The sequence below is a fragment of the Molossus molossus genome, unplaced genomic scaffold, assembly GCF_014108415.1.
Source record: "Molossus molossus isolate mMolMol1 unplaced genomic scaffold, mMolMol1.p scaffold_m16_p_26, whole genome shotgun sequence".
NCBI lineage: Eukaryota > Metazoa > Chordata > Mammalia > Chiroptera > Molossidae > Molossus > Molossus molossus.
The window spans coordinates 2,649,121-2,670,508 of record NW_023425362.1 but is presented as its reverse complement, the minus strand read 5'-3'; the positions used below and the strand labels follow the sequence as shown (position 1 = coordinate 2,670,508).

Sequence of the window (21,388 nt, the reverse complement as noted above, 5' to 3'; positions counted from 1 at the left end):
CAAGCAGCTGTGGTCCCGGCGCCTCGGATGGGGTGTCCAGCGGGCGGGCCGCGTGCGTGCTTGTGCGTGGCTGTGCCTGAGGCCTCGGCCGAGCTGGAAGCGCGGGACCGCGTGGCGGTGACCGCGAATGGCAGGCAGGCCGGCTGGAGCCGCCGCGCGTGCACGTGGGTGCGAGTGGCGGGGACGCACGTGGGCCACCCAAACAAAGGCTACGCCGCGTGACCGCACCTGCGCGAGCGCGCGGAACCTCTAGGGTAGGCGCGCCCCCGCGGGTCCCGGAGCCGGCCGCGCTGGGAGGGGAGGGGGTGGGGGCGGTGCACGGGGTGGGGCGGCTCCTTTAAGGCGCGGCGTGGGCGGGGCTGTGCGGCGCGCTGGGGGGCAGGTGGCGGCGCGCGGGGCGGGGCGGCGGCTGCGCAGGCCGGGCCGGGGGCGCGCAGACTCCGCGCAGCGGGACGCGAGCGCGCGACCTGGCGCCGCCGCCTCCGCGCTCGTGGCCGGGACCCGCGGGGCCGCCTCCTCCGCGCTCCCCGGCGCCGCTGGGCTCCCGGGCGGGCGGCAGGTGCAGCGCGGCCGGCTGGCCGGTGAGGGGGGCGCCGCGACGGCGAGTGGATGAGAGTTGGCCCCGATCTCCGCTCAGGGTAAGCGGCGCGCGCGGACGCCCACACGGACCTCGACGGAGAGGCGGACACGCTCCCGGCCCTGGGCAGCCGGGCCGCGACCCGACGCGCTCGGCCACGTTCTCCCCCGCGCCCAGAGCCGCGGCCTGCGACCAGGGCCCCGCGCGGGCGCGCCCCGCACACACGCCCCCGGGTCCGCACGGGCTGGGCGCGCGTCCCGGCGCCTCCCGGTCTGCGCTCTGCCGGGCCCACCAGGGACGGAAGACGTTGCGGGGGCGCGGGATCCTGGCCGGGTGGTGGTTGAGGGGCGAGGGGTCGCCGAAGCCAGACGGGGGCGTGGGCTCGGGCATGTCGCCTTCCCGACCCACTCTGAGGGCCCAGCAGAGGAGGGAGCCTCCGGGCCCTGCGACCTCTGAGACGACCCCGCCAAAAAGTTGTGGGCCTTCGCCCACTCCCTGCACCCCTCTGTGTGCAGCCTCCTCTCCCTTTGTTTGGGGCGGTTTTGCTAGTGGGGCTTGCCGGGCCCAGGCCTGTGTGCAGGAGCTGGGGTGGGCTGCAGCGGTAGCCCCAGCCTGCGCCCTGACCCTGTGCCCTCACCTGCCCAGAGCCGGCCCTGTCAGGGAGAGGAGAGCCAGAGATGGGTGGGCGCGCACCCCCCCCCCCCCCCCAGGCTCTGTGGCAAGAGGAGCAGCAATCCCCAGGGCTGGAGCCCTGGTTGGGGGAACCCCCTGGAAACTGGGTCCATCCAGCAGCCCTTCCTTTCCAGAGGCAGGGTCGATTGTGTTTGAGGGACACCTTTTGCAGCATGGGGTTCCCTCCTTGCCTTCCTGGTGTGGGTGGGGCAGCAGATCCGGAGTTCGGAGCCTCTCCCACACCCGCCAGTCCAGCCCCGGGGGTTGTTTTCCAGCGGTGCCTCCCAGGACCCAAGGGCAGGGCTGGGCTGTAGTTAAGAGAGGAATTGGGAGGCTTGGCCTCTTCGGCACCTGCTCTGACCTTGGGCAAGAAGGCATTGAGCTGCCCTGTACCTCAGTTTCCCCCAGGAAGCGGGAAGGGGGCCTGATGAGAGGTTTAGATGAGGTGATACAGGTTCCCACTCACTGGGAACACCCAGGGCAGGGATCAAACACCCTGGCCAGGTTGGAAGTGCCCTTTGCCCCTGGGCAGCCATTGTTTCTGTGACTCTGCTCCTCCGAGGCAGTGGACACGCAGTCTGGCTGGGTGAGTGTGTTCCATTCTTGCCCCTGCCCACATCCCACAGTTGGTATCGGGGACACCTTGGATGGGGGGCCTCACTAAACCTGCTCCTCCTTCCTACTGCAGACTCCCCTGAAAACCCTCTGCCTGGCCCGGGTAAGGGGCCTCCCTGCCTACAGCATGAAGTTGACGCTTCTGCAGCAGGTGTGATGCTGGGTCAGGGGCTGTGAACCCCGCTGCTGCCCCCCGCCACCCCAGTCTGGACAGTGCTGGGGTTGCTGGCTTACACCTGGGGATGGGGCGGTGGGGGTCCTTTATCCGCCCTGGCTGATGGGTTGTGGGACCTCGGCAGTCCCAGCAGGGCGGCTTGGGCACGGGCATGTCTGCCCCGTGATGTCTGCTCGCCTGCACTCAGGAAAGGCGTTTCCTCGACGCGCGTGGGGACTCTCAGCCGTGGTCAGCTCGGCCCTGGCCGTGGCTCGGTCTTTCCCAGCGTGGGCGGGGGCCCTCATGAAGGAAGAACCAGGTTGTCTGTCTCCAAACTGCTGGCCTGCCAGGCCCCTCTCTGAACCCTCCACTCTGCCGACGTCATCCTGGAGGGGGGGTATCGGTCGCCAGCGCCTGTGACCTCCGCTTTCCTCCCTCTCCCGGGCCCCCCTTCAGCCAGGAGCCAGGAGGAGGGTCAGGCCGTTTTCCCGAATCACCGTGCGTGCTGTGGGGTAGGTCAGAAGAGTGGTCAGGCTCAGGGGGAGCGAGTGTTAGATTCCAGTGCCGGCTGCCAGGGGCGGCTGCGGGCCTGAGCCCATTGCCCTGTGTAACAGACTGACCGTGCCCCAGTGTGACAGGCGGCGGCACCACACCCAGGCCGCGTCTCGATGGCACCCATGTGACCAAAGAAAGGGGGCCCCTGACTTGTCCACAGTGTGGCCCATGTTAGTGGCTGTGCCATGGGTACCCTGGCATCTCATGGGCCCCAGTGAACCCCTTCCAGCTCCTTCTGCTTCGTGGTTTGGGGGTTTCCCTGCGGCCGCTGATCTAGCCAAGCTGTGTGAGGGAATGGAGTTCCCATCCTGGACTGGCCTTGCTCCAGCCAGGAGCTGTTTGGGGGGCATTGCCCTCCTTGGGGAGCTAGGCCGATTTCCCTCGTCTCAGGTGCCTGGTCCTCCGTGTGTCTGGGTTGGGGGGCTCCTGCCTAGTGGCCAAGGCGGGGACTTGAGCGTTTCCATAGTGCCCGCTGGTGCGGGGTGGGGAGGAGGACACGGGTGGCGGCCGAGGGGCCAGACTCCCCGCCTCTGAATTCCTCCTCCTCCCCTGGGAGGCGGCCGGTGCATCTGTTGTTAAAGAGTAGCGGAGACCGTTTCTGTCAAGAGCTGAGGGTGTTCGCTGCCCGGCGGGGGCAGAGTGTCCCTGCGCTCCAAGAAGTGACAAATGAGTTGGGGGAACGAGCCGTGGGCTGGGAGAAGGGAGCAGTAGGAGGGGTACAGGTGTCCTGGCCCGGGAAGCACCTCCTGCTGCTTGGCCCAGACGCGGGCGGATGTGACCTCTGCAAGGCCTTTGTCCTGGGGAGACAGCGCTGGCTCGGGGCTCTTCGGCCTGGCCGTGGGTTCCGGTCTGTTGGTGGCATAGCCATGGGAGCTCTTGTTGGGTCTGTGTCCCGGGCAGAGTCTAGACACCCCTGCCGACGAGGTGAGTTCAGTCCAGTCCTGTGGATGTGGGAGGAGGCCTGGGTCCCTGAAGGTGCACAGAGTCGCCAATGCACCACCCAGCGCTGGGTGTCCCTGCTTGGAACCGGGGAACTTGAGAATGTCAAGGTGCCCCCACGGCACCTACAGACAGGTGGAGGAGGAGAGTGAGGTCCCCTGATCAGAGACAATCTCTGGCGTCTGCCCGTGGCCTGTTCCGGGGGCTGGGCGGAGACGTGGGGCGTAATTCAGCCTGATGACTGCCCTCGGAGGGCTGGTGTGTGGCATGTGGGGTACAGGCAGGGTTGTGATTATGCTGTGATCGCGCCCCTGCCGTGACCCCGGCACGCGGGAGCGCGGCCTCTCGGAAGCATCAGTAGCAGTACCAGAAGTCACAGCACGGCCTGGCACGCGGCGCTGGGCTTCTCCTGCACCGTCCCCCGCGGTCCCCACGACTACACTCTCACCCCACTCTGCACTTGAAGAGACTGAGGCACCGGGAGACGGGCAGCTTGCCAAAGCCCCCGTTAGTAAAGTAGCAGAGCTGGGGTTGGAGCTGGGGTTGGAACTGGGGTTGTTTGGCCCCAAAGGCTGGGCCATCTCCCGAGCAACCCCTTCGTAAAGGTCAGCGTCGGGGGCTTTTGAAAGGAATGCCGAGCCTGTCTGCTTTCACAGTGACCGCAGAGGGCCTGGCCGGCAGCTTCTCGCCACCCGCCACCCGCCACCCGCCACCCGGTGTTGGGTTGTGTAGCCCGGAGGCAGGTGCCATGAGCCCCTCACCCCGGAGGAAGCCAAGCCCAGGGACGTTAAGCCACAGGCTGGTGAGTGACAGCCAGGTTTGAACCCCCGTCTCTGTGCCTCACGTGGGTTCTGTGTTCCGGGGTTTAGGTGGAGAAAACTCTCGGCCCTGCCGCTGTGTTCGTGAGCCAGCCGCTTAACCTCTCTGGGCCTCACTTCAGCCACCTGGAAACTGCAGCTTGGTCTGGGACGCAGAAGCCAGAGCTGGGAGGTGGCACCAGCCTGTGCTTGCCCGGAAGCAGGAGGAAGGGGTGGGGTGGGGTGGGTCCCCCCTGCCCTGGCTGGTGTTGGGGGGAGCCGCTGTGGTTGTCTAGGGGTGAGGTTTCTGGAAAGTTCATGACACCGGCCCTGCACGGAGCTCTCCTCTGTGAAGTGGGGGCTCGGAAGCACTATGCTCTGAGTTGTTACCTGTCCCTTGAGAATGAGGGGAAGGGCAGTTCTACCCCGCACCCCTTGAGGTCACCAAACCCAAGTTAAGCTGGGGTGGGAGTTACCAAAAGCTAACTTGGAGGGCTGCAGGGGTTGGGGGCCTGGGGAAACAGCTCTCCCCTCTCTGGTGGGTTCCCATATTCAGTGGAGACGGCTGGAGCCGTCTGGGTGGGTGAGTGCGTGGGACAGGGAGTCTGACCCCCGCCTGCGCCCCAGATACCAGCCCGGGACAGAGACGTGGTTTCCTGTCCCAGCCCCACCCGCTCTGTGTGGGTGAGACGGCAGACCCGTCTGCCACTTCTCTGTGCCTTCCCCTGGCGGGCACCTTCTGTGAGCACCCACCCCGAGAAGGATCTCCTCACGTCTCTCCGCTGTGCCCACCCCGCTGTGCCCTCCCTGGAGGCCCGGAGCACTTCTCATGCCGAGTAGGAGCTCCGTGCACATTCGGGGAACGAGTGAGTGAGTGAGTGAGTGAGTGAGTGGAAGATCTCCCTGCAGGGGGCCTGGAGCGCAGCCTGGGCGCCTCCCTCGGCCCTGGGGGCCTGGCTGGGGGGCATGGGCCGCTGAGCCGGGTTGTGGGTGGGGAGGGCACGGGTGGGCAGTGAGAGGTGTGTGTTCTTTAACGTCTTCACTGAGGGATAAGTCACACCATACAATCTACCCGTCGAAAGTGTGCAATCCTCTGACTTAGCGTACTAGTGAAGTTGTGCGCTCTCCGGTCTAATAGAGAACATTTCCATCCCCCCGAGGAGACCGGGCCCTTCAGCGGCCGCTCGGGCCTCAGCCATGTCTCCGTCCCGTCGCTGGGTCTGCCTCTCCTGGACATTTCACGGGAAGGAATCACAGAACGGGAGGCCTTTTGGGGGCCGTTTTTCCCACTCAGTGGGATGCGTTTTCATCTGGTGGCAGTGTGTATGACAGAGTTGTGCTTTGTGCCTCTTCTGAAGTGTGGCCCTTCTCCCCCGAACCACGTGGCCCTGGACCACCTTTAGTATGTGTCTAAGTGGGGTGCTTGGCCTCACCAGGTTCCAGGGGTCAGAGTTCAGAACAGCCTGCATGCCACCCAGGAACTCTTGATGTTCACCCACTGTGTGCAGGGACCCCTGAGCCATTGCAGGTGTCCCCTCTCATGTTCAGTGGCCGTTTGTGTGAACTGTGTGTGCTCAGGTCACCTCCTCCAGGAAGCCTTCCTGGCCTTCTCACGTTCACAGGGTGAGGGCGCCTGTGCTGGTCTCCCTGTGTGTGGCTCTCTGTTTACCTGTCTGCCTTGTGAGCTCCAGCAGGGCAGGAGCCCTGCTCGTCATCTGACCCCTGGCTGGCCTCCTGGGGACAGTGGCAAGTGTGTGGGGAGTGAGTTGTTGCAGGTGTAGGGGTAGGGAGGGAGTGAAGCCCCCTTGTCGCTGACTGCCTCACAGTCCTGTTCCTCCATTATTTTCCTGTTAAGTGTATCACTTCACTGTGTGCGCCAGGGCAGGCCTGGGTGTGGCTGTGGGTGGCCACTGCTCGGGCAGAGCTGCTGAGTGAGCCTGGAGCCCCACCCGCCCTGCCCCCGCCCCCCACCTTGCACAGGGTGCACGCCTGGTTGTTTATTTTTTTTAAAGATAATAGACTATTTTTTAGAACAGTGTTAGATTAACTGAGAAGTTACAAGTACGCTGGGGTTTCCATCTACCTACCCGCCCCTTCCCCCAGTTTCTCCCATTACTAACATCTTCCTGTTTGTGTGGAACATTGTTACAATTCACGAACCGCTATTGATACATTATTAACGGAGAAAAGTCCATATTTTATTTAGATTTCCTTCCTTTTCACCTGATGTCATTTTTCTTTCTCAAGATCCCTTGGCGTATCCGTAGGCACCTCTGGGCTGGGACAGTTTCCCAGACTCTTCTTTTGATGACCTTGACAGTCCTGAGGAGTTTAGGTGCATTGCAGGGCCCTCCTCCATTGGAATTTGTTTGGACAACTGAAATATGTCGGTTGGAATTTGGATGTTTTCCTTGGGGTTGGACCGGGGTCCTGGGCGTGGGAGGAGGACATGGAGGTACAGGGCCTTCTTGTCACGTCCTGCCAGGGGCACGTGCCCTCAGCCTGACCCATCACGGTGGTGTCGGCCTTGGCCTCTGGCCGAGGTGTGTGTGTCGGGCTGTTCCACGGCCCCCGCCCCTCGTCCACACTGTTCTCCCTGGAGGCGGTCACCACGCACAGCCCAGACGGGAGGGTGGAGGGTACCGTCCGCCCCCTGAGGGTGGAGCGTCCATCAGGGTGACGGAATCTTCTGCCTGGAGATGCGTCTCTTCCCCCGTCGTTACCTCGTCATGTACGTGGACTCACACTGGGCTCCACTGCCCGCCTGTCCCCGCTTCGGCCATCGGGAGGCTCTCCCGCCACCCCCCTCCGGCCAGGTGGGGTGAGGGGGCACGTGTCACGGTCTGGCCCCGAGGTGCTCGGGGCTCACCTGGGGGGTCTCTGCCCGGCCCCAGAATCAGCCGGGTGCCCGGGAGCCTGGTTCCTTCCCTGCAGAGTGGTTTTAGAAGCCAAGGTCTGGCCCTGACCGGTTTGGCTCAGCGGTTGGAGCGTCGGCCTGCGGTACAGAGAGACCGGGGTTCGGTTCCCGCTAAGGGCACGTACCTCGGTTGCAGATTGTCCCCGGCCCTGGTTGGTCGTGCGGGTAGCAGCCACTCGATGTGTCCCTTCACGTCGATGTTTCTCTCTCTCTCTCTTCCTATCTCTCCCTCCCGCTTTATCTGAACAAAAAATGGAAAAATGTCCTCGGGTGAGGATAAAAAAAAAAAGCCAAGGTCTGGGTGCTGGGTGCGCTTGATGCTGCTGGGGCGTCGCGCTCTGGACCATCTCAGTGACAGAAGGGGGCACACACACGTCACTGCTGTGTGGGACCACCTGTGCCTACTTCCAGCGAGAGTTCTTCCTGGTGATGGGGTCACCATCTAGTCCCCGCCACGTGGGTCCTCGGCCACCTCCCCTGGCTGATCACTAACATTCCCTTCCTGCCAGAGAAATCGGGCCCTCTGCACCCACCTCTTCCTGTTCAGTCCAGTGTCGCTGTGGAGAGGACAGGGCGGGCATCCCGGCCGAGGGAGGTGGCTTCGGGGGTGAGTGCGGCGCCCATGGGTAGTTCCTTCTCCAGGAGCCTGGGAGCTGGGAGGGTCCTCTGTAGGACCCTGCAGAGGCTGGGCGCCACCCCCCCCTGGGAAGGTCCCAGACCCGCAGGGGAGGCAAAGAGCATACCGGGTCCCCCTGAGCCTGGGCAGCCAGGCCTGCGGGGATGGGCACACACTTGATACCCTTTGAAGTCTGCAAGTGGCGCTGACTTGAACACACCCCGGAGGCCTGGCCTGGGTGGGCTCGGAGAGAAAGGCCGCGGAGGGACCCTTGGGAGAGCAGACCCGCCTGAGTCGGATCCTGGCAGGGGCGGTTGGGTGGGGGCACCTTTGGAGGAAGAGCGGCTGTGCAGAGCCGCAGGGGGCACCAGCGGCCAAGCCCGCGTCTCCCTCACTGCGCTGCACGTGGGCCCCGCTGTCTGCAGGTGTGGGGTTTGCTGGGCTTGCTTGGGAGAAAGGAGCGCCGGCCTGGGCAGGCTCCGAGGGTGCAGGGACGGCTGGTGACCCTTTGTGTTCCTGTCTCTCTTGAGAGAAAATGATGTGGGGACGGTGGAAAGGAGGCTGGAATGGGACTCAGTGGGCCCTTCAGTGCCTGGGCTCCTGTGCTCTGCCCCACGGTGCTGACTGTACCATTTCCGCGCGCGGGGGGGTGGGGTGGGGGTGGGGCGCTGGCTGTACTATCTCTGTGCATGGGGGTGTGCTGACCGTATCAGCTCTACACGGGTGGGGAGGTGCTGACTGTGCCATCTCTACACGCGTGGAGAGGTACCATCTCTGCACGTGGGGAGGTGCTGACCGTACCACCTGTGCACGGGGGGAGGTGCGCTGTCTGCCGTAGCCGGCCGTGTACACGCAACCGTAGTGCTGTTTTCCACGCAGAGTTCTGGGATCTGAGAGGAGCCGTTTTGTTTTCTCCGTCTTGGGCAAACTTCTGCTGCGGACCTGGGAGGGCTCTGGGTGCAGCACCCAGGCCACTGCCTGGAAGACCTCTGCTCCACCCGCCTGCCCACGTGCTTTTGGCAGCGTGTGTGGGCGCCCTGTGCCGATTTCTATGTCTTGTCGCCTTTGTAACGAGGACCTGCGCTGTGCGGGGTGCTGGACAGCAGTGAACACGAATGAGGTGTGTGGTGGGAGGGGGCCTGGACCAGAGGGTGGGAGAGGTGGGGGCTGTGCGACAGGGGCCTGACCCGGCCTGGGGTGAGGGGGCACCTCTGGGGGTGAGAGGAGGGGCAGCCAGGACCAGTGAGGTCCCAGGCCACCAGGCTACACTCCCCAGGACCAGTTCCGGCTGGTGTGGGGTCTTGGAGGTCAGCTTACCAAAGATCGTCTCCTCTCCAGCGCTCCTGGAGACCCAGACAGTGGGCGCCCACACCCCTGATGGAGCCAGGACCGGGCTCCAGACCATGTCGGGGGTACCATGGGACCTGTGGCTGCCTGCACCCTCCTGGCTGGGCATCCCAGAAGCCCTTTTCTCTCTGCTGTGGGGCTGGGGCCTCCCCGAGATGGGGGCTGAGCCGGGTGAGTGGGGGCTGGGCTGGATGGGGGCCGTCATCCTGGGTGGCTTTCCCCGGGATGCGAGGCTCTCGGGGCTGAGGTGGGGCCAGCCTGCTGCAGCCTGCCGGCCGGGCTCCCTGCTCCCCGCCCCCAGTTGGGTGCCCTGGCCCAGGTCCTCGCCGGGCCACACCGCGTTCCTCCTGCTTTCTGGGTTGGGTGTGTGTCTAGTGGGTCCCACGTGAGGGGCACAGGCATCTGTGGGCCTGGAGACGGTTCCCTTCTCTGGGACGGCTGGAGTCGCTCCTGAGGTCCCAGCGGCCCCAGGTGGCTGCCCGCTGCCCGCTGCTCCCCTGGGGTGAGCCTGGCCTGACCGAGGGTCAGCTCAGAGGGCCTGGGGTGGCACAGACCGGTGGACCTGACAGCCTTGGCCTCTGGCTGGGCAGTTGGGTAGTCATTACTCTGAAGCTACTTGAGTTGTTAAAAGGACACACGAGCCTTTAACATCACAAAACCCAGAACCTCACTCTGAGCAGACTGGCGGACTGCCCCGGGGTGGCAGGAGCTGACGATCTGAGGGCTGTCCGTGCCCAGCACTGCTGGGGTCCTGGCAGGGGCACGTGAGGCTCACGGGAGTGGGGTGAGGGGGAGCAGAGCCCAGCAGGCCCGCGTGACCCCTCAGGGCCTCTCTGGGCAAGTCCTTGGGTCTGTGCTGGCTCCAGTGTCCAGGGGCTGGTCTCTGCCATTCGGAGAGGGTTCAGACCGACAGGTGGACCGGACGGCAGGCCCTTGGAGGGTCTGGTTGTGCAGCCCTGCCGTGCTGGTGAGCTCGCAGCGGGCACGCTGGCCCATTGGGACCAGGGAGAAGAGCGGTGTTCTGTTCAACAGCCATTGCTGGAGAACGCAGGGCGATGTGTGGTCACGCCCGGGGCCGTCCGCCACGGTGAGGATGGGGTGTAAGCGTCCCAGGGGTGTGTGGTGGGGACCTGAAGGTGCTGGACCCGGCGGTGGCACTCCAGGGCGTGTCCTTGTGGTCATCCTGGCCCTCATCGTCCAGCCTGCCTCCGCGTGGGGCGGATGTAGCTGTGGCCGGGCACGCGGTGGAGGGGAAGTGAGGTGGGTCAGCTGCCGGAAGGCCCGGGCACGCAGAGCGGGCGGAGCTGTGGGCAGGATGGGAGTTCGGACGGGAGGGAAACGGGTAGGAGGGCATCCTGCCCCCACAGCCCCTTGCCTGGCACCCTGTGTCAGGACTCACACCCTGTGGGAGGTCCTGGGGACGAGGGGTCAGTGTCCATCTGGAGGGGCACAGGTGGCCCGGGAGGGACCGTGGCAAGCAGCTGAGTCTACCTGGGCTGCCTGAGTTGTGTGTTCTAAGCCAAACACCTAGACTTGTGACTCAGAGCGGATGGGCCCTGGGAGGCGAGCCTGCAACGCCGTCTGCTGCCAGAACGGGGGGGAGCAGGCCCGGGACCCTCCGACTGCCCAGCGCCACCCCGTGCCTGGCAGGTGAGGAGGGCCAGGGAGGCCGGGCCGCTGGGAGGCCCTGGGCAGCAGCAGCCGGGAGGGAGGTGCCAGGCGCCCGCAGGTGGAGGTCTGCTCCGCCTTCCTGAGAGCCAGGCCTGGCTGGTTCTCGGAGGACCCGGGACTCGCGCTGGTGCCTGTGGGGTGGCCGGGCCGAGGGGAGACAAGGACAGGGGGGACATGGCCTGGCACCAGCAGCCACCCCCCGATCCCTCAGTCACTGCATTTGCACTGACCTTCTGAAGATGAGCCCTGGGTGTCGGGGACCCCCATCTCATGTGGCCTCATAGTGGACAGCTCGCTGAGGGGCTAGGCAGTGGGAGGGCTGCCCGAGGCCGCCCAGGGCAGGATTGTGGGGTGTGGGTGTCTGAACACCTGCTGTGTGCTGGGGGGATGGGGGTGGCTGCCACCCCCACCCTGGAAGGGGCCACACTATTCTCACTTCAAGGCGAGTGTGTGGTGGCCGTAGAGGGCCTGGGACGTGGCGGAGGGCCCCCCGGAAGGCCAGGCTGTCGGCCCTGCCCCACCCGCCCACTCTCCTCTGGGGTCAAGTGTTTTGTTTTTATTTTTTATTTTTTAATCCTCACCCGAGGACATTTTTCCATTTTTTGTACAGATAGAGTGGGAGGGAAAGAGAGGAACAGAGAGAGAGAGAAACATCGACGTGAAGGGACACATCGAGTGGCTGCCACCCGCACGACCAACCAGGGCCGGGAACAAACTGCAACCGAAGTACGTGCCCTTAGCGGGAACCGAACCCAGGTCTCTCTGGACCGCAGGCCGACGCTCTAACCGCTGAGCCAAACCGGCCAGGGCTGGGGTCAGGTGTTTTGAAAGATTGATGCTGTCTTGTCTGTCACCCCCGCGTGGATCCCGCGTGGACCCTTAACTCCTTGGGGCCCACATTCTGCATGGAGCATGGCCCCAGACTCTCAGAGAGGCCGCCCTGCACACGCCCATTCTGCCACCGCCCCCTAGCCAGCCCCCTGGGTGCGCCCTGCCACCGGGGCCTTCGAGGCTGGGTGATCCCCAAGGCCACCATGCCCACCTGCTGTTGGCCTGGGTGGCCAAACCACCGGCAGTCAGCAAGGCCTGCACCACTTGGTGGCCTGGACAGGCCTCAGGTCTTGGTGCTTGCCCAAGGCAGGGGGGTCAAGCTGGAGCCTGGCCCGTGTTGCTCTGGGGCCCATAGACTCTCCCCCTGAGCCCCGGGAGGCCTGTCCCATGCCTTCCTTTCTGCTGTCTCTGTGTCCCCCAGGAACTGCGGGACACCTTGTCTTCTTCAGAGAGCTGAGAAGGTGATGGGGTGGCAGCGAGGGGGCCCCCGGGCTGGGGTTGCCATAGCGTATGCTGGGCCACTGGGTGTCTGGCTGCTGGGGACGGGCCTGGCTTAGGTGGCTTTTGGGGGGAGAGGGAGAACCCGGGGCTCAGACCGTGTGCGGTGCCCCAGGCGGGGTAGCAGTGGGGAGGGTTGGGAGGAGGCCCACGAGCTGTGGGAGGGGGATCCGAGGTTTCCCGGCTGGAAAAGCAGCTGGAGAAGGCTGGGGCCTGGGAGGGAGCCAGGTGCCCCGGGCTGACCGCTGGGGCCGGTCACTGCTGCCCCTCCCATCCGTGGCCGTGAAATCTCTCATTCACGTCCTCTCACCAGGACTGAAGAAGTGCACTGGCCGCATCGGCACACGGGCTGTGCTTTGGACCCCGTTTCCCAGAGCTAAACGAGGCTGCCGCTGCCGCCAGGGCCCGGGCTACTTCCCCCGGAAGGCCTGTCAGCCACGGCCTCGGGGACGAGGACGGGAGGGGTAGGTGGCATTGATGGGACATTGGGCTTCTTGGCACCTGCAGGGTGGCGGGACGGGGACCCTCTCACCCATCGCTGACCCCCACCGTCCCCGCAGGCCGCCCCCGCCCAGCTGACTTAGTTCACAGATCAGCCTCCTTTAAGTGATGCAAGTGCGTATTTCATAATTGACTGCCTAATGGTGTGACTGAAACTAGTTAGGTGAGTTGTTGGCCCCGAGTCACCGTGAGAGTGCAGCTCAGAGTCACACCTGGGCTGGGCGGCTCCGTTTCTCTGCGAACATCTTCGCCCTTCGATCCGGGAAGGAGGCCTGGTCTCCGTCCCGAGAGTCTGGATTCCGGGGCTCCGTCTGTGGGGACCAGCCCACAGGCCTTCACAGGCGGTCTCGGCCGCACCGAACCCCCGCTCCCAGGACGCGGTGGCATCCGGGGGCAGCGCTGGCTGCCCGCCGGGGACGGTTCTTTGGCACACAGAGGCTGGCCCCGCCGTGTGGCGTTTTCGAGTCTTGGCGATAGAAAGATCCTATTGTGACCTATTTATAAACTATTTCAGAATCACTTACATGAATATTGTCCTAAATTCTGTGTAATGAGAAGACGTAAGCCCGATTCCGTGATTATTTTTGCAACCCACATAACCTAAATTAGAACTCTCTCCGTGTAGGATTTTTAAGTAAGAGACCATTTTAACAAAAGCAGGAGGAGAGTTGGTTTTCGCCTCCGGTGTCCTCCGTGCTCGAAGGTGGTGTGTCCGCACAGCCAGGGGACCTGCTGACCACTGGATTCAGACCCTTCCCCTGTACCAGGAGCAGAAAGGTGACCCCATGGAAACGTTTAAAAAGCCCAAGGATTCTGACCGGGTGGCCGACGAGCACCCCCGCCCAGCGCGTGGTCCCCGGCCGCGGGCCCAGCCGGACGCCAGCGGGCAGTGAGCCAGGCCCTGCCGGTGAAGCCCACACGATGCCACTGGGTGAGGAGGACAGACCGTGGCTCCTGTCCACTGAGCGGGTGTCCTCGGAGCCGTTAGCGCTGGCCTGCTGCGCAGGTGTGGGGATGGCGCGGCCCTAAGTGGGTTCGGGCCGACTTTCCATCGCAGCTTTAGTGGGTTCGGGGGGACTTTACGGGGGAAAATTGTGGGCCGAACCTTTTTCTTTCCTTTCTTTTTTGAAAATTCTCACCTGAGGATATGTTTGGAGAGAGAGAAACATCGATCGGTTGTCTCCCCTACGTGCCCCAGCGCATCAAACCCAGAACCTTTTGGTGAGCAGGCCAGTGCTCCAAGTGAGCCACCGGCCAGGCCCGAATCTTTCCCTTTCTCTTCGTTCTTTTGGCTCTCAGGACGTTGAGTCAGCTCAGCGGTGACTGCGACACGGTCACGCAGCCCCTGCCGTCTGTCTGCTTAGCTGTTTTCAGCCGAGTAGACACTGGTGCACCATCGCTTCGTCCGTCTGCTCCGGTGGGGCCCTCCTCCCCGCCCCCTTTGGCTGATAGAGTCTTGAAGGACTGGTAGAAGCGGGCGGGGTGGGGGGGCAGAGACAACAAGGAACATTCTAGGCCAGGGCAGGTATGAACGCGGACAGGTGAGGGACCAGGTGTGTTCCGGGATGGGTGGGGTGTTCAGGAGAAAACAGTGGCCAAGGAGCACTGGGGAGAGGAGGCTCCGGGTCGCAGAAGCCCTGGGCAGAGGCTCCCCTGGGTGGGAGGAAACGGGGAGGTGAGCCCCAGGTTGGGCAGGACTTTCCGGAAGCTTCAGGTGTGGAAATGACCCTGGCGGGGGAGGTGCCGGGACGAGGTCAGCGCTGGAGATGGAGGCTGGGGCCATCCTCGTCCTGGGTGAGGGCGTCTCCCGGGACTGGAGGGGAAGCTTGAAGCCCCCCGAAGCCTGGGGTGTGAGGGCCTGCACGGAGGGGCTCGGAGACCGGAGGGGCTGCTGCGAGGCCAGGCACTGAGGGGGCAGGTCGCCGACCAGGCCCAGAGGACGTGACCTGTGACCCAGAGACACGGTGTCCTGAGGCACCTGGGAAGTCGGCGGCAGCGGGTGCGTAGGGCGTGTGTGGAACCCCGGGGGAGCTGCCTCGGTTTCCGGAGTGATCCGGGGGGGTTCGAGGGGAATCGGCCGTGGGGACTGGTGTTCCATGGGGTTGCCTGCAGGGGGATGTCCTGGGCCCTGCATCTGCTCTTCGTGGGGAACCCCCTCCCTCGAGACCCTCCTCCTGGCCTGGGGCTGGCTGTGCTCCTGGAACAGGGAGGTGACGCCTGATGGCCCGGGCCTGGCAGGGGTGGTGGGGTCCCCATCAGGCAGCTCAGCCCTGGGCAGTGTCTGCCGGGCACAACTATGACTGTCCCTTTCCTGCCCGACACCCTGACTGTGCCCAGCCCCAGCTGTCTGTGCTGCCACTAGGGGAGCAGCTCTTTTGCGTAACTGTCCCCCAAGTCATCGAGGGTCCTCTTGTGCTGGTCAGGGGCCTAAGGTGTGAATTCAGAGAACCCTCGAGCCCTTGATACAGGGCGGGTGCCTCCCCGGCCCCCGGAGCTGCTGGCCCTCCAGGCCTCCGGCCTTCAGCTGGGCACTTCTCCCTCTGCCCCTCTTCCCTGGGCCAGGAGCCGGCGAGGCCCTCAGGCGCGTAACGGGCCTGCCATCCTGGTGAGGCCGCCGCCCGCCGTCCTTGCTGGAAGTGTGTTGGAACCATCCGAGTGCTGCCGGGGACCTGCCGGCTCCCGTGGCCACGTCCCTGGCCTGGCTGGGAGGACGGGGTGCGGGGCCCAGCTCCCCGCCGTGCACGGACACCCAGGCAGGGAGACAGACCCGGTTCAACCTCTGAGGAGGCCAGAGCCGTCGGCTCCGCAGGTGTGTGTGCTGAGGGGCGAGGTCAGGGCCGCCGTCCCAGCAGGGCACAGGCCGTGACAACTGAAGGTGTCCTCATGTCCTGCTTGGCTGCCCCTGGGGCCTGCTGGGGCGTGGGGGGGCCTTGTGTGCTTAGCGGAGGCCCCGGTGGGCTTTCTCCTCAGTCGAAGTCATTGACAGAATTTTGGTTCCTTTTGGAATTTGGAGATTCGGCCCCCAAGACAGCAGTCTGTCATCGTGGGCCTGGGCGGCATCTCTGCCGCTGGTCTCTCTGCTGCCCTCTCCAGGCGGGTCAGGAAACCACTCTTCACACAGGCCAACCTGTTCCTCTGGTTAAGCCTGGTCTCCACCTGGCCCTGGAGCCCAGCCCTCCCCAGGAAGCGACTGCCAGACCTCCCAGCCCTCGGCCGGCCGCAGGGACGGATGTGAGGCAGCTGCCAGGCTTCTGCTTCGCAGAGCTCGCTGGAGGCCGGAGCAGAGGTGCCCGCGGCCGGCCAGGTGCGGGCGACCAGAGCAGCCTCTCGGGCAGCCTGCCCTCCGCCGTGCGGGGTTCCTGGCAGAAGGCCCGGGCACCGCAAGGCCACGTAGTTTCTTCCTTTGGTGCTGGGTTTTCCTCCGAGGAGGACCGAGGACCGGAGGACCCTGGCGTGGGGCGGCGATGGTGCGGGGTCGTGACCTTCGATCTGCAGGGAACCCCGCGGAGTGATGTCGCTCTCAAGTGGCAGGTGACTGCGGGCGGGGTTCGCATCGGGCCTGGAACAAGGCCGCTGTGTTTGCAGGTGCTGTCCCGGGCCAAGGCTGCCTGAAGTGCAGGTCTCTCCCGCGACCTGGGCACACCCCTGCCTGTCGTGTGCTGTGGGCGGCGGCGGGTTCCGAGGAGTTTGGGCTTTGGTTCGTGGGTTTGGCAGTGGTGGCCTTTTTGGGTCAGACTTGGATGGAAATTCTAGGGAGGTGGTGTGGGGTCCAGGACCTGGCAGTTGAAGGGACGGGGGCTGGCCCCTGACCACGGGGTGTCGGATCCTGAGGATGGACAGTGTTGGGGTCCCCCCACCCATACCGACTGCCCTGGCAGCGGCTCCCTCTGCTTCTCAAGGGAGGAGGTGCCGTGCTGGTGGGTCGGCTGTGGGTGGCTGGGCCAGGAGTCGGTTCGGAAGGCTGCGCTCCCCCGATTCCAGCACCCGGGCTGCTGCTCACAGCCGGGCCCTGTGCCTGAGCCGACAGGAGGTGAGGGCGGGCGCTCAGATGGGCACCTTTGCTGCTGTGCCAGCCCTTCTAGGCTCCGTGGAAGAGGAGCGAACGGCCGAGACGTGGGTGCAGGGAGGTGTGGCCCCTCCCGGTGACCGCCGGGGGCCTGTGGTGCCCACTGCCCAGTGCTCTGTAGCCCCAGGTGTCGGGCAGGATGTGGGTCCCAGGGGACTGTCCCAGGAAGCGTGGGGTCAGGACAGGACATTAGAGACTCGGGGAGGATCCCTAGCACACAGGAAGTAGATTCTGGGGACCGGGACCGAGGACAGTTCTGTGCAGCTGCCCAGGTGTAGGTGGGGACTGGGGGTGAGCACTGCGTTCCGTTTTCACGCGCGTGCTTCTGGGTGTGAACCTTCTAAGGCGTTAACAGCGCCTGGTGCCCCAGCCCGCACTCCATGTGACGGCCCAGCTCCGTGGAAGGTGGAGGCGAGGACATCTCCCACCTGCCCCAGGAACGTCGGGGCCACCCCGCAGTGGGCTCCGCCGCGTGTTCTCGTGACAGCAAATTTGGTGCTGTCGTCTAATTACCTGTGCAGGAGAGTGACCTCTGCAGCTTCCCGCGTGGGCCTTCTGGGGGGTCACTTAGACTCGCAGGTGCGTCTTGCTGGCTCCCTGCGGCATTGCCGCACCTGGAGGCCCAGCTGCTCGGACGCTGTGTCACAGGGCCCTGCGGAGAGGAGTCTTTTGGTCATAAAATGATTCTCCCCAAAGTATGTTTTGGAAACAGATGGCTTTACCCTTGATTTCTTTTTTTTTTAATCCTCATCCGAGGACATTCTTCCATTTTTTGTACAGACAGAGTGGGAGGGAGAGAGAGGAAGAGAGAGAGAGGGAAACATCGATGTGAAAGGGACACATCGAGTGGCTGCCACCTGCACGACCAACCAGGGCCAGGGACAAACTGCAAGCGAGGTACATGCCCTTAGCGGGAACCGAACCCGGGTCTCTCCGGACTGCAGGCGGACGCTCTAACCGCTGAGCCAAACCGGCCAGGGCTACCCTTGATTTCTTAAGGCCAGCGAGGCCTGTGCTTCCCTGAGAAGGCCACTGGCTCCTGGCGCCGCCACCTACCCCGGGATGTAGGCCACTGTCCAGGTCTCCCCGGAGTGCAGGCTTGCCTTGTCCCCCCAGCGTGGAGGGGCCCACCGCAGGCTTGCTTCAGCAGAAGGGCCTTGGCGGGCTCAGGTCCTGGGCGTGGGGACATGGGGACGTGGGTGCCCAGGCCAGGCCGGTGTCTCTGGTTCCCCTTCTTTCGATTGCTTCCGTTCAGCTTTCATTCAGGTAGGCTGTCTCCCCCAGTGGCAACACCTGCCAGCCTCAAGGTCATGCAGTCCCTTTACCAAAAAGGCTTCGGTTGCAGTGCCTCCGCTGTGAGGCGGTGCATGATTGACAGCCCCTCACGGGGGGCTGCACGATGTGATTGACAGCCCCTCACAGGGGACTGCACGATGTGATTGACAGCCCCTCACAGTGGGCTGCACGATGTGATTGACAGCCCCTCACAGGGGGCTGCATGATGACAGAACCATGGTCCTCGTGCATTGGAAGGCAGTGGCACAAGGTGTCGTGTGCGCCCAGGTGCCCTAATGCGGGGATGCTCGTGGATGGCAAGATTCCTGGTGAAGTGGGTGTCTGGGAGGGCTTCCTGGAGGAGGAGACTTCTGTGGCCCTTGAAAGGTACGTCCGCCCAGAAGGCAGGGAGGGCGTTTATAAACGAGGGGAAGTGGTGGTGAGCTTGGAGATGACTGTGGGGCTGACTGGGGAGGAAGCGGGGGCTTCGGGGGCCCCTCCTCTGGCCTGAGCGAACCCCCAGGGGTGAGGGAGGTGGAGGGAGGGTGAGCTCCTGCTGTGTGGGCCGTGCAGGTGCGGTGCCGTGCGGCCGAGGGTTACAGGTGAGGGTGCCTTACAGGTGAGGGTGCCTTACAGGTGAGGGTGCCACGGAGGCTGTGGAGCCCGGTCCTGGGAGGGCTGCTGGTCCTGGCCTCTCCCTCCCGGTGGGCCACACCCTCTCCAGCCCTGTAGCCCATGGGCGCCCGGGGCTGCTCCTCCACCTGCTCCCTGCCACCCTCAGCCCCACAGAGGGTGTGCCAGGGTGTGCACGAGGGCCCTGGGCTGCCACCCACGTGCCGGGTGCCGCGCCCGGTGAGTATGTCAGCGGGGCCGAGGGGTGTGGTGGGGACTGGCCGTCCTGCCGCAGCCCCGGGGACTCCCCAGGTGGGCCTGTGGACACAGCTCCCTGTTGGGGTCCAGCGGTGGGCGCTAACCTGGGCCCGGGTCATGGGGGGCCATGGGCTTGTCCTTGGGGCACAGTGTCCCACCCTTTCACTTGGGTCGACCTCGGTGAGAGCCTGGGGACCCCTTTGTAGTCCGGTTAGCGAGGTCCCAGAGAGCCGCTGCGTGGTGCGTCCATTGCTGTTCAGTATTAGATGTTAAATGTGTCCATTAACCCAGACTGCCGACTCTGCCGTGTGTACACAGGTAGCACGTGACTCTGCCGTGTGTACACAGGTGGCACGTGACTCTGCCGTGTGTACACAGGTGGCACGTGACTCTGCCATGTGTACACAGGTGGCACGTGACTCTGCCGTGTGTACACAGGTGGCACGTGACTCTGCCGTGTGTACACAGGTAGCACGTGTTTTCAGCCTTTCCCCTCCCCCCCAGAGACAAGGACGTTTGGGCCCCGTGTGCAGGCCTCGTGGGTCAGGTTTGGAGACAGCCGGGCCCCTCGGCGTGTGTCCCAGGTGCGCCCTAGAGCCGGCGAGGAAAGCCCAGGACGGCTGGGGGTGTTACATAGTGTGGATCTTGTGAGTCCCCCAGAAGGATCTTGGGGGCCCCAAGGGTCTCTGGTTCAGCATCGGGAGAGATTTGCCAGCGGTGGTAAATGGAGGTCGTTCTCAGGTTTAGTTTTTTTGTATTTTATTTGAATCCTTCTTACTTCTTTTATTTTGATTGTTAACTTTAAAACAGTTTACTGTGGAACATTCAAGGGTTGGAGCACATGCTGGTTCCCATGCTTCTCCTCCCCCTCCCCCTCCCCTCCTGTCCCCTCCCCTCCCCTCCCCCCACGACCTCCCCCTACCCCTCCCGTCCCAACCCCCCCACCTCTCTCCCCCCTCCTCCCACAGCCCTCGCTACCCCACTACTCCTCCCCTTTTCCTCCCCTCCCCTCCCCCATGACCCCCCACTACCCCGAGGCCCGAGCTCCCCCACTACCCCAAGGTCCCAGCTCCCCCACTACCCCGAGGTCCCAGCTCCCCCACGGCCCCGAGGCCCGAGCTCCCCCGCGGCCCCGAGGCCCGAGCTCCCCCGCGGCCCCGAGGCCCGAGCTCCCCCGCGGCCCCGAGGCCCGAGCTCCCCCGCGGCCCCGAGGCCCGAGCTCCGCCACGGCCCCGGCCACGTCAGTGGTCCTCTCACACTGTAGTCCTTGGTCCACAGCACAGGTTGGGGAGGCAGGGGTGTGGCTCCCTGCTGTTGAACGATGTACCCCCATTTAGAATGCCATCTCGACCCCATTGGGTCTGTGTCGGTCTCTGCGTCCTGATCTGTCCTGGGGCCTGTCCGCTGCTGTCACCCCACTGCTGAAGCCACCGTGGCCGTTTCCCCCGTCATGGGGCAGGACCCTCATCCTTCTTGCTTTTCAGAATTTTCCCGGCTACTCAGCCTGTTTTTCCTTATAAACCTCAGAGCCAGCTTGTCCTGCTTCCTCTAAAATCACTTTTAAGCCCTGGCCGGTGTGGCTCAGCGGTTAGAGCGTCGGCCTGCGGTCCAGGGAGACCCGCGTTTGGTTCCCGCGAAGGGCATGTACCTTGGTTGCAGTTTGTCCCCGACCCCGGTTGGTCGTGCGGGTGGCAGCCACTCGATGTGTCCCTTTCACGTCGATGTTTCTTTCTCTCTCTCCCTCCCTGCCTCCCTCCCACGCCATCTGAACAAAAAATGGAGGAATGTCCTTGGGTGAGGATTAAAAACAAAAAGAGGGAGACGCATCACAGATGATTTCAGACAGGATGTGCGTGCCCTCCCCCCCCTTCCCCGCGTGTAAATACGGTGAAGCACACACGACACGCACTCCCACTTGGACGCTTCTGAGTGCTCCGTTCAGCGGCATTACATATATTCACCTTGTCGTGAGACATCACCACCATCCTCTGCAGGATGTTCTCGTCGTCCCCAAGGCTGTCCCCAAGGAACACCCCAGCCTCCGGCCCCCGCCACCTGCTTTCTGTCTCTGCAGGATGTTCTCGTCGTCCCCAAGGCTGTCCCCAAGGAACACCCCAGCCTCCGGCCCCCGCCACCTGCTTTCTGTCTCATAAAAGTGGAACCACACAGTGTGTGCCGAGGGCTTTTCTTTGTATTTATCTTCAGATAGAATGGGAGGGAGAGAGAGAGACACATCGAGTGGCTGCCACCCGCACAACCCCAACCGGGGCCGGGGACAAACCGCAACCGAGGTCCGTGCCCTTAGCGGGAACTGAACCCGGGACCCTCTGGTCTGCGGGCCGACGCTCTAACCGCTGAGCCTTACCGGCCAGGACAGTGTGTCCTTTTGTGCCAGGCTCGTTTCACGGAGCATGATGTCTTGAAGGCTTGTCCGTGTGGTGGCAGGTGTAGTGCCTTCCTCCTAAGGCTGAGCCCTGTTCCGTCGTG

At 64.2% G+C, this 21,388-nt stretch overlaps 1 protein-coding gene across 1 annotated transcript in view; it reads left to right on the top strand.

Annotated features, from left to right (window-relative positions):
* Positions 1-592: 592 nt before the first annotated feature.
* GRAMD4 (GRAM domain containing 4) overlaps positions 593-21,388 on the top strand; it is a 66,149-nt gene continuing 45,353 nt past the window's right edge. The window contains exon 1 of the mRNA XM_036278242.1: positions 593-638. Coding sequence (XP_036134135.1) covers positions 610-638 — 29 coding nt within the window. The 5' untranslated portion in view covers positions 593-609. The remainder of the gene's footprint in view (positions 639-21,388) is intronic.